This window comes from Eucyclogobius newberryi, unplaced genomic scaffold (genome assembly GCF_026437365.1).
Source record: "Eucyclogobius newberryi isolate DKJ021-1_F unplaced genomic scaffold, fEucNew1.0.hap1 SCAF_4, whole genome shotgun sequence".
Taxonomy (NCBI): domain Eukaryota; kingdom Metazoa; phylum Chordata; class Actinopteri; order Gobiiformes; family Gobiidae; genus Eucyclogobius; species Eucyclogobius newberryi.
In genome coordinates this window covers 36,315,225-36,329,531 of record NW_027316056.1, presented here as the reverse complement: position 1 = coordinate 36,329,531, position 14,307 = coordinate 36,315,225, and the positions used below count along the sequence as shown (strand labels likewise).

General features: G+C 39.8%; 1 protein-coding gene across 1 annotated transcript in view; it reads right to left on the bottom strand.

Annotated features, from left to right (window-relative positions):
• ern2 (endoplasmic reticulum to nucleus signaling 2) overlaps nt 1-14,307 on the bottom strand; it is a 46,396-nt gene that overhangs the window by 9,931 nt on the left and 22,158 nt on the right. The window contains exons 12-19 of the mRNA XM_072463758.1: nt 12,759-12,895; nt 12,386-12,559; nt 10,244-10,379; nt 9,153-9,335; nt 3,477-3,567; nt 2,406-2,595; nt 374-470; nt 96-295 (exon numbers count right to left, since the gene is read on the bottom strand). Coding sequence (XP_072319859.1) covers nt 96-295; nt 374-470; nt 2,406-2,595; nt 3,477-3,567; nt 9,153-9,335; nt 10,244-10,379; nt 12,386-12,559; nt 12,759-12,895 — 1,208 coding nt within the window. The remainder of the gene's footprint in view (nt 1-95; nt 296-373; nt 471-2,405; nt 2,596-3,476; nt 3,568-9,152; nt 9,336-10,243; nt 10,380-12,385; nt 12,560-12,758; nt 12,896-14,307) is intronic.

Sequence of the window (14,307 nt, the reverse complement as noted above, 5' to 3'; positions counted from 1 at the left end):
CATGTGCACAACCCGCCTCACATGTGCACAACCCGCCCCACATGTGCACAAACTGCCCCGCACGTGCACAACCTGCCCCACACGACCCCGTTTACCGGTTTATTGGCCGGCGTGTCCTTCAGGACCTCCGGGGCGATCCACCCTTCGGTCCCTGGGATCCCCGAGCGGAGGGAGAAGCTGCAGCGCCCGTCCTGGATCTTCTTACACAGGCCAAAGTCCGAGATGAGCGCCCGCACCCGACCCGCCGCGCTGGGGCCCGACAGCAGGATGTTTCTGGGCTTCAAGTCCCGGTGAACTGCAAAAACAGAAACGTGAGACAAATAATACAATCAAAGTTTAACAGTGCGATGTCATTAGTGATGAGAGTTCAGACCGATGTTGAGCGAGTGCAGGTGCGACAGGCCACACATGGTCTGTTCCAAAAAGCAGATCGGACTGAGGTCTGGAAAAGCCGAGGGGTTTTCCACATACTGTGAAGAAAGGAAAGATTTATATGTATATATACAGTAAATACTTTGCATCAAGTACTTCAGAAAAAAATATTCTCGTACTTATTATTACTTCAAAAAAAGGCCACATTTGTAGGTTGTATTGAATCTTTTGTGTTTAGTTCTAAATATCGGTGCTCCATATTTTGTTTTATTACATTAGAGTTTAACTTAAAAGTTATAAATAAAATAAAGCTAATTAATAAAAAAAATATTTTATTTCCTGGTACTTTGAACACGTTTTCCAATGTGGTTTTCAAACTTCAAGTACAAGTAAAGTACACAAAATAAATTGAAATAAACAAAAGTAAACTTGAATTATGAAAAATATCTTATATCAAGATGTGCTTGAATGACATATTATTAAATTGATTGTAGTGTATTTTGACTTTTGTCTTAAAATTGAATAAGATTTTCATTCATTTAAATGCAAAGAGTTTTGATCAAGTCAAATCTCCTCAATAAAACATTCTTGAAGTCAGTTTAATACCATATGACTTTTTGCAGTGTATAAACACAATAATGAAAGGTGCACATGTCTGACCGGTTCCAGCACAGACATGTGTGGGTCAGTTCCTGCAGCAATGACCTGTCGCAGCACTGACCAGTCGCAGTACTGGCCTGTCGCAGCACTGACCTGTCGCAGCACTGACCTGTCGCAGCACTGACCAGTCGCAGTACTGGCCTGTCGCAGCACTGACCTGTCGCAGCACTGACCTGTCGCAGCACTGACCTGTCGCAGTACTGACCCGTCGCAGTACTGACCCGTCGCAGCACTGACCTGTCGCAGCACTGACCTGTCGCAGTACTGACCCGTTGCAGCACTGACCCGTCGCAGTACTGACCCGTCGCAGCACTGACCCGTCGCAGTACTGACCTGTCGCAGTACTGACCTGTCGCAGCACTGACCAGTCGCAGCACTGACCTGTCGCAGCACTGACCCGTTGCAGCACTGACCCGTCGCAGTACTGACCTGTCGCAGTACTGACCTGTCGCAGCACTGACCTGTCGCAGCACTGACCTGTCGCAGCACTGACCCGTTGCAGCACTGACCTGTCGCTGCACTGACCTGTCGCAGCACTGACCAGTCGCAGCACTGACCTGTCGCAGCACTGACCTGTCGCAGCACTGACCAGTCGCAGCACTGACCTGTCGCAGCACTGACCTGTCGCAGTACTGACCTGTCGCAGCACTGACCTGTCGCAGCACTGACCCGTTGCAGCACTGACCAGTCGCAGCACTGACCTGTCGCAGCACTGACCTGTCGCAGCACTGACCAGTTGCAGTACTGACCAGTCGCAGCACTGACCTGTCGCAGCACTGACCTGTCGCAGCACTGACCAGTCGCAGCACTGACCTGTCGCAGCACTGACCAGTCGCAGCACTGACCTGTCGCAGCACTGACCTGTCGCAGCACTGACCAGTTGCAGTACTGACCAGTCGCAGCACTGACCTGTCGCAGCACTGACCTGTCGCAGCACTGACCAGTCGCTGCACTGACCTGTCGCAGCACTGACCTGTCGCAGCACTGACCAGTCGCAGCACTGACCAGTCGCAGCACTGACCTGTCGCAGCACTGACCAGTCGCAGTACTGACCCGTCACAGTACTGACCTGTCGCAGCACTGACCTGTCGCAGCACTGACCAGTCGCAGTACTGACCCGTCACAGTACTGACCTGTTGCAGCACTGACCTGTCGCAGCACTGACCAGTCGCAGTACTGACCCGTCACAGTACTGACCTGTTGCAGCACTGACCTGTCGCAGCACTGACCAGTCGCAGTACTGACCCGTCACAGTACTGACCTGTTGCAGCACTGACCTGTCGCAGCACTGACCAGTCGCAGTACTGACCCGTCACAGTACTGACCTGTCGCAGCACTGACCAGTCACAGTACTGACCCGTCACAGTACTGACCTGTTGCAGCGTGGCGGCGCACAGCTCGATGGCGATGTAGGTGAAGAGTCGGTCGCGCTCGGTGCAGAAGTATCGGATGACGTTGGGGTGAGTGTCCGACTCGCGCAGAAGCTGCACCTCTCGCTCTGCCACCTCAAAGCACTCGGGCAGGATCCTCTTCACGGCCACGCGCCGCCCGTCAAACGTGCCCCTGAGGGTGAGAGCGACAGGGGTCACCACAGGTCACCACGGCGACGGGTACGAGGGGCGTCCACTCAATTACCTTTATTTACCCAGAATAGTCCCACTGACATTAGACATTTCACTAATGTGTATTAAATGTCATTTTAAAGTCCATTTGTACTGCCTGTGTGCACCTCCGGCCTCTAGGGGGCGCTGTTGGGCAGCTGATGGGAGGAAACCCCAGGCATAAAGAGGGCAGGAAACTGGCTCCAGGCGTTGGAAGGTGCAAATGTGAGTCTGGACCGTGTCTAATGTAGTTCCATGTGTTATTGTGACAACGTTGAGCCAAATTAATCAATTTAAACTATTTCACTATTTTTGATGCTTTGGAAGACGAGGTGCTCAAAGACTTCTGTTTTGGCAGTGCAATCGAGCTTCTACAGTTCATATGAAGGATCTCCTGGTGTTCTGATTAGTTTGGTGGTGTAGTAAATATTTATCATAGTTTTCCTTCTGTTAAGTTACAGTTTGTGAAGACATTTTGACTTTAAAATTACAGGAAGAAGACTGGAACAAAGAACTTAAAAAACGTGTCTCCAAGTGCTTTGACGGCAGAAATGCTCAGAGTCTAGCGATGATTTATGAACTTAAAAACGGCCCAGGATCTCTGAGCTCGACTTCTGATGTCACAAAGCTGAACATTTGAAACAGAGTGTTTTCTGAGGCTCAGAGGGAGAGGACTTCACCAACTATAATGAAGATAAATCTGTTTTTGATGATGAAGAAACAACGTTAGAACACGGTTAAAATATGTGTCCTTGAAGAATATCTTTTGCACTTGTACTTCACAAACTACACAGACACGAGGAGAACATGCAAACTCCACGCGGAAAGGCCCGGAGCACGAACCTGAAGACAAAAGTGCCCGCCGTCCCGTGTCCCAGGACGTCAGACGGGCTGAAGGAGATCTTCCCCACCTGGACGTCCTCGCCGTCGCCCCCTGCAGGAAGAGTTCAGCTTTAGAGCGCTTCCAGGGCCATGCTAGGCTAGGCTAACGCTCACAATGATGCATTTTTATACATTAAAATATACAAAACACATGGAATATTCTATACTACACCTAAATGACGAATGGAACAATCATTTGTGTTGGGTCATATTTATCGTGGGCATTTTCAGAGCTACAAACGAACAACTAAAGTGTTTGTTTTCAACGCTATCGCACATTTAGAAACGATCCTGCTTTAGAGTCGTGTCAGTGGCATGGATTAGTTTAAATGTTATTCTGTGGTGTTTTTCTTCAGCACATCACACCACGATTACAAGTCAGATCTGTGGAAAGACGAGCCGGCCGTAATCTCAAGCGCCATCCGTCTTCGTGTGTGTTTTGGAGTCTTAAATATCCAATAAACAGAGTACGTGCTGTAAATACTTTGAACACCTTGAGGATTTGACAGCTGAGGACAAGCTGGAGATTACAGTTTGAGCGGTTCACAATGTTCAGTGTGAGGAATGTGCCGTCGCCGTTGACGACTGACAGAACGAGACGCAGGCGGACGAACTGCGACAGGTGAAACAATGATCATTTTCATCTCAGACTAGAATGTAAGGGAGAGAATGTCAAGTACTAGTTGTGTGTAATTGTCGTTTATTTACTGCGTACTGTTATATACTGCATACTTTTATATACTGCGTACTTTTATATACTGCATACTTTTATATACTGCGTACTTTTATATACTGCGTACTTTTATATACTGCGTACTTTTATATACTGTGTACTTTTATATACTGCATACTTTTATATACTGCATACTTTTATATACTGCGTACTTTTATATACTGCGCACTTTTATATACTGCGTACTTTTATATACTGCGTACTTTTATATACTGCGTACTTTGTACTTTTATATGCTGCGTACTTTTATATACTGCACACTTTTATATACTGCGCACTTTTATATACTGCTCACTTTTATATACTGCGTACTTTTATATACTGAGCACTTTTATATACTGCTCACTTTTATATACTGCGTACTTTTATACACTGCATACTTTTATATACTGCTCACTTTTATATACTGTGTACTTTTATATACTGCATACTTTTATATACTGCACACTTTTATATACTGCTCACTTTTATATACTGCGTACTTTTATACACTGCATACTTTTATACACTGCATACTTTTATATACTGCTCACTTTTATATACTGCACACTTTTATATACTGCATACTTTTATATACTGCACACTTTTATATACTGCTCACTTTTATATACTGCGTACTTTTATACACTGCATACTTTTATATACTGCTCACTTTTATATACTGCGTACTTTTATATACTGCGCACTTTTATATACTGCTCACTTTTATATACTGCGTACTTTTATATACTGCGCACTTTTATATACTGCGTACTTTGTACTTTTATATGCTGCGTACTTTTATATACTGCACACTTTTATATACTGCGCACTTTTATATACTGCTCACTTTTATATACTGCGTACTTTTATACACTGCATACTTTTATATACTGCTCACTTTTATATACTGCGTACTTTTATATACTGCGCACTTTTATATACTGCTCACTTTTATATACTGCGTACTTTTATATACTGCGCACTTTTATATACTGCGTACTTTGTACTTTTATATGCTGCGTACTTTTATATACTGCGTACTTTTATATACTGAGTACTTTTATATACTGCTCACTTTTATATACTGCGTACTTTTATACACTGCATACTTTTATATACTGCTCACTTTTATATACTGTGTACTTTTATATACTGCATACTTTTATATACTGCACACTTTTATATACTGCTCACTTTTATATACTGCGTACTTTTATACACTGCATACTTTTATACACTGCATACTTTTATATACTGCTCACTTTTATATACTGCACACTTTTATATACTGCATACTTTTATATACTGCACACTTTTATATACTGCTCACTTTTATATACTGCGTACTTTTATATACTGCGCACTTTTATATACTGCTCACTTTTATATACTGCGTACTTTTATACACTGCATACTTTTATATACTGCTCACTTTTATATACTGCTCACTTTTATATACTGCGTACTTTTATATACTGCGCACTTTTATATACTGCTCACTTTTATATACTGCGTACTTTTATATACTGCGCACTTTTATATACTGCTCACTTTTATATACTGCGTACTTTTATACACTGCATACTTTTATACACTGCATACTTTTATATACTGCTCACTTTTATATACTGTGTACTTTGTACTTTTATATGCTGCGTACTTTTATATACTGCACACTTTTATATACTGCGCACTTTTATATACTGCTCACTTTTATATACTGCGTACTTTTATATACTGAGCACTTTTATATACTGCTCACTTTTATATACTGCGTACTTTTATACACTGCATACTTTTATATACTGCTCACTTTTATATACTGCGTACTTTTATATACAGCACACTTTTATATACTGCGCACTTTTATACACTGCATACTTTTATATACTGCTCACTTTTATATACTGTGTACTTTTATATACTGCACACTTTTATATACTACATACTTTTATATACTGCACACTTTTATATACTTCTCACTTTTATATACTGCGTACTTTTATACACTGCATACTTTTATAGACTGCTCACTTTTATATACTGCTCACTTTTATATACTGCGTACTTTTATATACTGCGCACTTTTATATACTGCTCACTTTTATATACTGCGTACTTTTATACACTGCATACTTTTATATACTGCTCACTTTTATATACTGCATACTTTTATACACTGCATACTTTTATATACTGCTCACTTTTATATACTGCTCACTTTTATATACTGCGTACTTTGTACTTTTATATGCTGCGTACTTTTATATACTGCACACTTTTATATACTGCGCACTTTTATATACTGCTCACTTTTATATACTGCGTACTTTTATATACTGAGCACTTTTATATACTGCTCACATTTATATACTGCGTACTTTTATACACTGCATACTTTTATATACTGCTCACTTTTATATACTGTGTACTTTTATATACTGCATACTTTTATATACTGCACACTTTTATATACTGCTCACTTTTATATACTGCGTACTTTTATACACTGCATACTTTTATACACTGCATACTTTTATATACTGCTCACTTTTATATACTGCACACTTTTATATACTGCATACTTTTATATACTGCACACTTTTATATACTGCTCACTTTTATATACTGCGTACTTTTATACACTGCATACTTTTATATACTGCTCACTTTTATATACTGCGTACTTTTATATACTGCGCACTTTTATATACTGCTCACTTTTATATACTGCGTACTTTTATATACTGCGCACTTTTATATACTGCGTACTTTGTACTTTTATATGCTGCGTACTTTTATATACTGCACACTTTTATATACTGCGCACTTTTATATACTGCTCACTTTTATATACTGCGTACTTTTATATACTGAGCACTTTTATATACTGCTCACTTTTATATACTGCGTACTTTTATACACTGCATACTTTTATATACTGCTCACTTTTATATACTGTGTACTTTTATATACTGCATACTTTTATATACTGCACACTTTTATATACTGCTCACTTTTATATACTGCGTACTTTTATACACTGCATACTTTTATACACTGCATACTTTTATATACTGCTCACTTTTATATACTGCACACTTTTATATACTGCATACTTTTATATACTGCACACTTTTATATACTGCTCACTTTTATATACTGCGTACTTTTATACACTGCATACTTTTATATACTGCTCACTTTTATATACTGCTCACTTTTATATACTGCGTACTTTTATATACTGCGCACTTTTATATACTGCTCACTTTTATATACTGCGTACTTTTATATACTGCGCACTTTTATATACTGCTCACTTTTATATACTGCGTACTTTTATACACTGCATACTTTTATACACTGCATACTTTTATATACTGCTCACTTTTATATACTGTGTACTTTGTACTTTTATATGCTGCGTACTTTTATATACTGCACACTTTTATATACTGCGCACTTTTATATACTGCTCACTTTTATATACTGCGTACTTTTATATACTGAGCACTTTTATATACTGCTCACTTTTATATACTGCGTACTTTTATACACTGCATACTTTTATATACTGCTCACTTTTATATACTGCGTACTTTTATATACAGCACACTTTTATATACTGCGCACTTTTATACACTGCATACTTTTATATACTGCTCACTTTTATATACTGTGTACTTTTATATACTGCACACTTTTATATACTACATACTTTTATATAGTGCACACTTTTATATACTTCTCACTTTTATATACTGCGTACTTTTATACACTGCATACTTTTATAGACTGCTCACTTTTATATACTGCTCACTTTTATATACTGCGTACTTTTATATACTGCGCACTTTTATATACTGCTCACTTTTATATACTGCGTACTTTTATATACTGCGCACTTTTATATACTGCTCACTTTTATATACTGCGTACTTTTATACACTGCATACTTTTATATACTGCTCACTTTTATATACTGCGTACTTTTATACACTGCATACTTTTATATACTGCTCACTTTTATATACTGCTCACTTTTATATACTGCATACTTTTATATACGCAGCACTTTTATACACTGTGTACTTTTATATACTGCATACTTTTATATACTGCGTACGTACAAACATGTCACGTACGCTCAGCTTTATTCATACCCAGAGGTCGAATCACTTCCACATCAGTGTTTGTTTGTTTAATGTTTGTTCTTTTATGTAAAAAATGAATAAATAATTATAATTTTAAAAATAATTTTAAAAAAACAGACATAAGTGTTTGTTCTTGTTGTTTTATGTTAAGAAATAAATCATTTTAATGAGCAAAAAACAAGTGTTTGTTTTGTTTATTTTTTAACATAAAACAAGAACAAAGATAATTGTAATTGAAAAAAATAAAAACAGACCTGTTTGTGTTTGTTTGATATTTTTATGTAAATTATGTAAAATTGTAATAAATACATAAAAACTGATAAAACAACATACGGTCATAAAAGACAATTAAAAAGTGCCGATAAAAAACAAAAAAAAAAAAAAAAAAACACTTGTATAAAACCCTAAAAAGAGCCCACATCTAAAACGTTACTGTCGACATAAAAAGCATCACCAGATGAACAATGAGTTACAGCTTATTTAACACGCGGAAAACTGCAGATAAAAAGCTGTTTTTAAAGCTTTGTTACGTTTGAGATTGAGAAAAAAAACAATGAAAAAGAGATCAACAACACTGAGTTGTGTGCTCCGGAAGTCGCTCTGCGCTCACAGAGAACACGTCTGGGTTTTGTCCGTACAGAACAACTACAATAAATAACGATTACAGTTGTGACAAGTCGCGGCAAATATCATTTTTTGTGATAAATCAGTCTGAAACGTGAAAAGTTAGAGAGGTTTTTGCATTGTGTAAACTGTCGAACAAACCTTGATTATTGTTGCTGACGTTGTCGTAGCGGTTGCTGTGGTTGCCGTTGTTGCCCTGGTTGCCATGGTTGCCCTGGTTGCCGTGGTTGGCGCGAGCATTGGCAGTGGGTTTGTGGTCGGCGGCGCGTATGTCGGCGGCGACGCGAGCGCTCGGCGGCGGCTCGGGAGACGCCGGAGGAGAGTCTGGAAACAAAATACACGTTACAACAAATAACGGGAGAAATCTGTCATTATAAAGTTGTTATAAAAATGTACACGTTTCATTTATGGACTTCGTAATCGTCTTAAATACGATCGACATTGAACTCGTAACCATGGTGATAACTCCTGATCTTGATACAGTCACAGCCTCAAACTCGTGCTTCACATTTCTCACATTTACCAAATTTTTGAAGACATATTTCTGTTGAACTGAAAAGCAAGACTAGACCAGGACTAGACCAGGACTAAACCAGGTCTAAAGCAGGACTAAAGCAGGACTAAAATAGGACTAAAACAGGACTAAAACAGGACTAAGACAGGACTAAAACAGGACTAGACCAAGACTAAAGCGGGACTAAAGCAGGACTAAAGCACGTCTAAACCAGGTCTCAACCAGGACTAAACCAGGACTAAACCAGGGCAAAAACCAGGACTAAAGCCGGTTTAAAGCAGGTCTAAAGCAGGACTAAAGCAGGACGAAACTAGGGCGAAACCAGGGACAAAACCAGGACTAAAGTAGGACAAAACCAGGACTAAATCAGGACTAAAGCAGGACTAAAGCAGGACAAAAGCAGGACTAAACCAGGGCAAAAACCAGGACGAAAGCAAGAATCTAAACCAGGAACAAAACCAGGGACTTATAAGATTGTATAAACTTATGACTAGTGCTAATGCGTTGTAAATCGTTTGCCAGATTTACCAGATCTTTAAGCATTTCAATGACACTCGATAGTCACTACCATCGTTTCAAGCTCAATGAAAACGTCTCTCGCTCCTCACTGTGCAGCAGATTCAAGTCCTAACGCTGCCATTTCATCTAAACCTGGAGGTATTTACCGGACCGCATTATTTAAACTAGTACAATGGGCTGACACGAGCTCTGGATTTACCCGAGGATCTCTCTTCAGAGATGGTGGAGTCGGAGGAGGCCAGGGGAACTGTGTGGATGGTGCTCTGGATCCTCTGAAGGCGGGACTCCAGGGCCTGCTCCAGCTGCCTCTGGGCCTTCATCTGATGAGCTACACGCTGCAGCCAAAGCACACAGCAGGAAGAGGATCATACACTTTATAATCTCTCAAACAGAACATGCCCTTTTATATTTCATTTAATTAATAATATAATCAGTATTTCCAAACACTGTATTGAAGAAGAATATTTGTTAACGCTTTATAATCAGGGTCCTTAGTAAACCATTTAGTAGTCGTTAATAAGCTAACACTTCATGGCATTTACTGGCATTTGTAATAACCTTATAAGCTGCTTATTAAACTATTGTCAATAACCAAGTGATAAAGTGATATTAAACGCCATATAAGAGCGTATAAACTTAATATTCCTTAAGTTCAATTACATCGCAGTCACACAAGATTTCAAGCGACATCTTCAAGCTCTTAAAAAACACACAATGTAATAATTTGATGTCGAAAACAGCGTCCTTAAAACTGTTTATCTGTTCTGGAACATCTTGCATGCACGACCTCGAAGTGTACAGTACATCCTGTTTTCTTGTGACGGAAACGGCGATAAGACAATGCCATCTGTTTCTAACACTTCGTCAAATAACTCTTTATAATTAACACAAGGGGGAAATATCTTATCTTTTTTACTGGTTTAATTGTATGTTTAGTCCCAGTTTAGACCCACTTTGGATGTGGTGTTTATGCTAGTCTTCTAACATATCGATCGGAGGGGTCGTCACCTACTTGTTTCCTTCGCGATGTTATTGCGTTGCCAGGAAAAACCTCTTGCGTTTATCTAATTAGAGGTGTTTTAATTATATTCTTACTCTTTTCTTACTCTTACTCTTCTTATTCTTACTCTTTGAGCGGGGTCAACTCTCCACAGATCCGACCTGTAAAGCGGCCTGGTGGGGGACAGCTGCTAGTCTCCATGGAGCAAGATAGGTTTAGGATAGGATGCTAGCGTGTATGTCGATGCTGTGATGCTAACGTGTATGTTGATGTTGTTATCCTAACTTGTATGTCGATGCTGTGATGCTAACGTGTATGTCGATGCTGTGATGCTAACGTGTCGATGCTGTGATGCTAACTTGTATGTCGATGATGTGATGCTAACTTGTCGATGCTGTGATGCTAACTTGTATGTCGATGCTGTGATGCTAACTTGTCGATGCTGTGATGCTAATCTTTCAATGCTGTGATGCTAATCTTTCAATGCTGTGATGCTAATCTTTCAATGCTGTGATGCTAACTTGTTGATGCTGTGATGCTAACCTGTCGACGCTGTGATGCTAATCTTTCAATGCTGTGATGCTACCTTGTCGATGCTATGATGTTAACTTGTCGATGCTGTGATGCTAACTTGTCGATGCTGTGATGCTAACGTGTATGTCGATGCTGTGATGCTAACTTGTCAATGCTGTGATGCTAACTTTTATGTCGATGCTGTGATCGAGCCCACATGTTTAGCGGCGCAAAGCTAGCCCACGTTAGCATCAGCTGTTTTCAGTTTATTGATGCGCTGCATAATGTGTCTAATATTTGTCAATTCATTTCATAAAGCTTTAGCCACGTCTCACAATCATGGAATTAATAAACAATTTTATTTATTAAGAAAACATTAGTTATGTTTGTGTGCTTGTGTCAAAAGATTTAGTGCACCATATAAGAGTGTTTTTTAAAGTTTTTAAAGTTATCTGTTTTTTATTATTTACTTCTGTACCTACTTGGTGTTGCAACACTGGAATTTCCCCATTGTGGGACAAATAAAGGCTTATCTTATCTTGAAACAAAACAATTCTTGAAAAGGAAAAAGCTATTGAAAAAGCAATCAAAGAAATAAATATGTATTGTGGCAAGAAAAATATATAATAGTAAAAATATAAAAAGAAGGATAAAAATACAAAACGAACATTTAAAACATTCAGAAAAAAAAAATAATATTAAAGTCGGTGTAATCCCACATTGGTCCAGGAGTGACCCGTCGTAGAAAAGTTTCAAAGGTCAAACATGTAAAATAATCTAATACATGTAAGTATGTTGTGGTAGGGCGTTCCAGCAGCAGATACTCACGATGGGGTAGGAGAAGGCGAAGGCCAGCCACCCTCCCAGCAGCAGGGTGAGCACAGCCAGGGTGAGGTGGTCCTGGGTCATGTACACGGGCAGCACGGCCACTCGAGGGGGGGCCTTCTCTGGGTGCTCCTCTGGACCCGCTCCTCTCTGTGAGCCACCGGCCGGGCCCTCGAACTGAAAACAGAGCAGGATTAACAAAGGGACGCAAAGAAACGTCGTTATAATCAACTAACATTTTTAAGACATGGTCATAGTGGGAGGAGCTTACAGTAGTAGTACTTACATTGTGCTGGTCATAGTGGGAGGAGCTTACACTAGTAGTACTTACATTGTGCTGGTCATAGTGGGAGGAGCTTACAGTAGTAGTACTTACATTGTGCTGGTCATAGTAGGAGGGAGAGGCTGGGGAGGGCTTTCGAGGGGGGATCACTGCATCTCCAAAGCGCTGCAGGCCCCCAGGGAAGTCCCTCAACATGGTGGTGTGAGCCAGCGGAGGCAGCTCGTGGTGACCTGAGGCGGGGACAGTGTTATTAATTAATTGTAAATATGAGGTAGCAGTAGCGTGCGGTGTCAGAGAATGAAAAGGGGACGGAGAAGAAGAATCAAGCTTCCTGCAGTACTGCTCGGTGTCCTGTAGAGGCCACTAAAAGACACCACGACTTCAGCCAAGCGTCGGCAGCAGAAGTGAGGGGGAAACAAGCTCATTTGGATACATTTCAGAGCAATTTAAACTAGATAATGTGCAATGGCTGAAGCCATTGCGAGTGTCTGTGTTCTTGCGTAATGTACAACATGCGTGTAAGAGTACTACATGTGTGTAAGTAGTAATGGTAGTACTCAGTAGCGGCTGGTCCATTAAGGGCGCTGGGGCGCCGCCCCCCCCTGTCAATCTGCCAACTACGTAAATTTTTTGGTGTCTAAATATAATTTATTCAGAAATATCTTATATTCTTATTAGTGTAAATGTTTAAAATAATGATATATATCCACATCTATATCTATAAATAGATATAGATGTATACTTTGTTTGCGCGCCGCGTGGTCTGCTGCGCAGCCTGCGTCACTTTTCTACGTAGCCGTGGGGCGGTTTGAATAGCGCCCCAGAGCCCCATAGAAAATCAATGGGGATTTTTAGCCAATCAAATCACAATCAAAAGTGACTACGTCACTATGGTTTTCTCCATAGGAAAATAGTGACTATGGGGCGCTCCAGAAAGCGCCCTTTTGAACGCAGTAGTTGCGCCATGGAGCTACACTTTTTACACTAGAGACACAGACATGTGCGCGCGCCTACGCGGAAGTGCCACACACGGCATGTTTTCCGTGTTTACATCTTAAAACTGCATCTACAGACGTCTGTTACAAAAGGTACGTCCAAAACGACTCAGAATGTGCTGCTCAACTGTTTGCTGCTTTATTCGAGTTGAAAGTGGCTGATTTCGTATCAATCCGAGCCACATGTGTCTGTCAAACCCCGTGCTCCGTTACCATGATAACAAGCACGCAGTTTTTTTTTGTTTATTACTTGCATAAGCCTAACGCTAAGCATTCAGTATCGCTTAACTTCTATTGATAAAAATATGCTTTTGTTATTAGAAAACCTATGAAAGAAAGTCATAAATGACAACTTTCCATACAGCAATAATGTCTGTGATGATTAAATATAAAAATGTAAAATGTTACACATGTAGGTGTAATGTAGGTGTAAATGTAAAATGTTACACATGTCAGGGTAACTAATGCCACTTTTTGTATTTTTTGTGTTTTTTGTTTGTGTTTTTATTTCCTCTTAATGTAGTAATTGCTACTCTGCACTATAAGTGACAGTATCACTGAGATTTTTGATTTGCTCTTTTGGAGTGGTAATAAAGAGTGTTTACTTAATTAATTCAGTTGTAAATGTCTATTTAAGATATGTATCC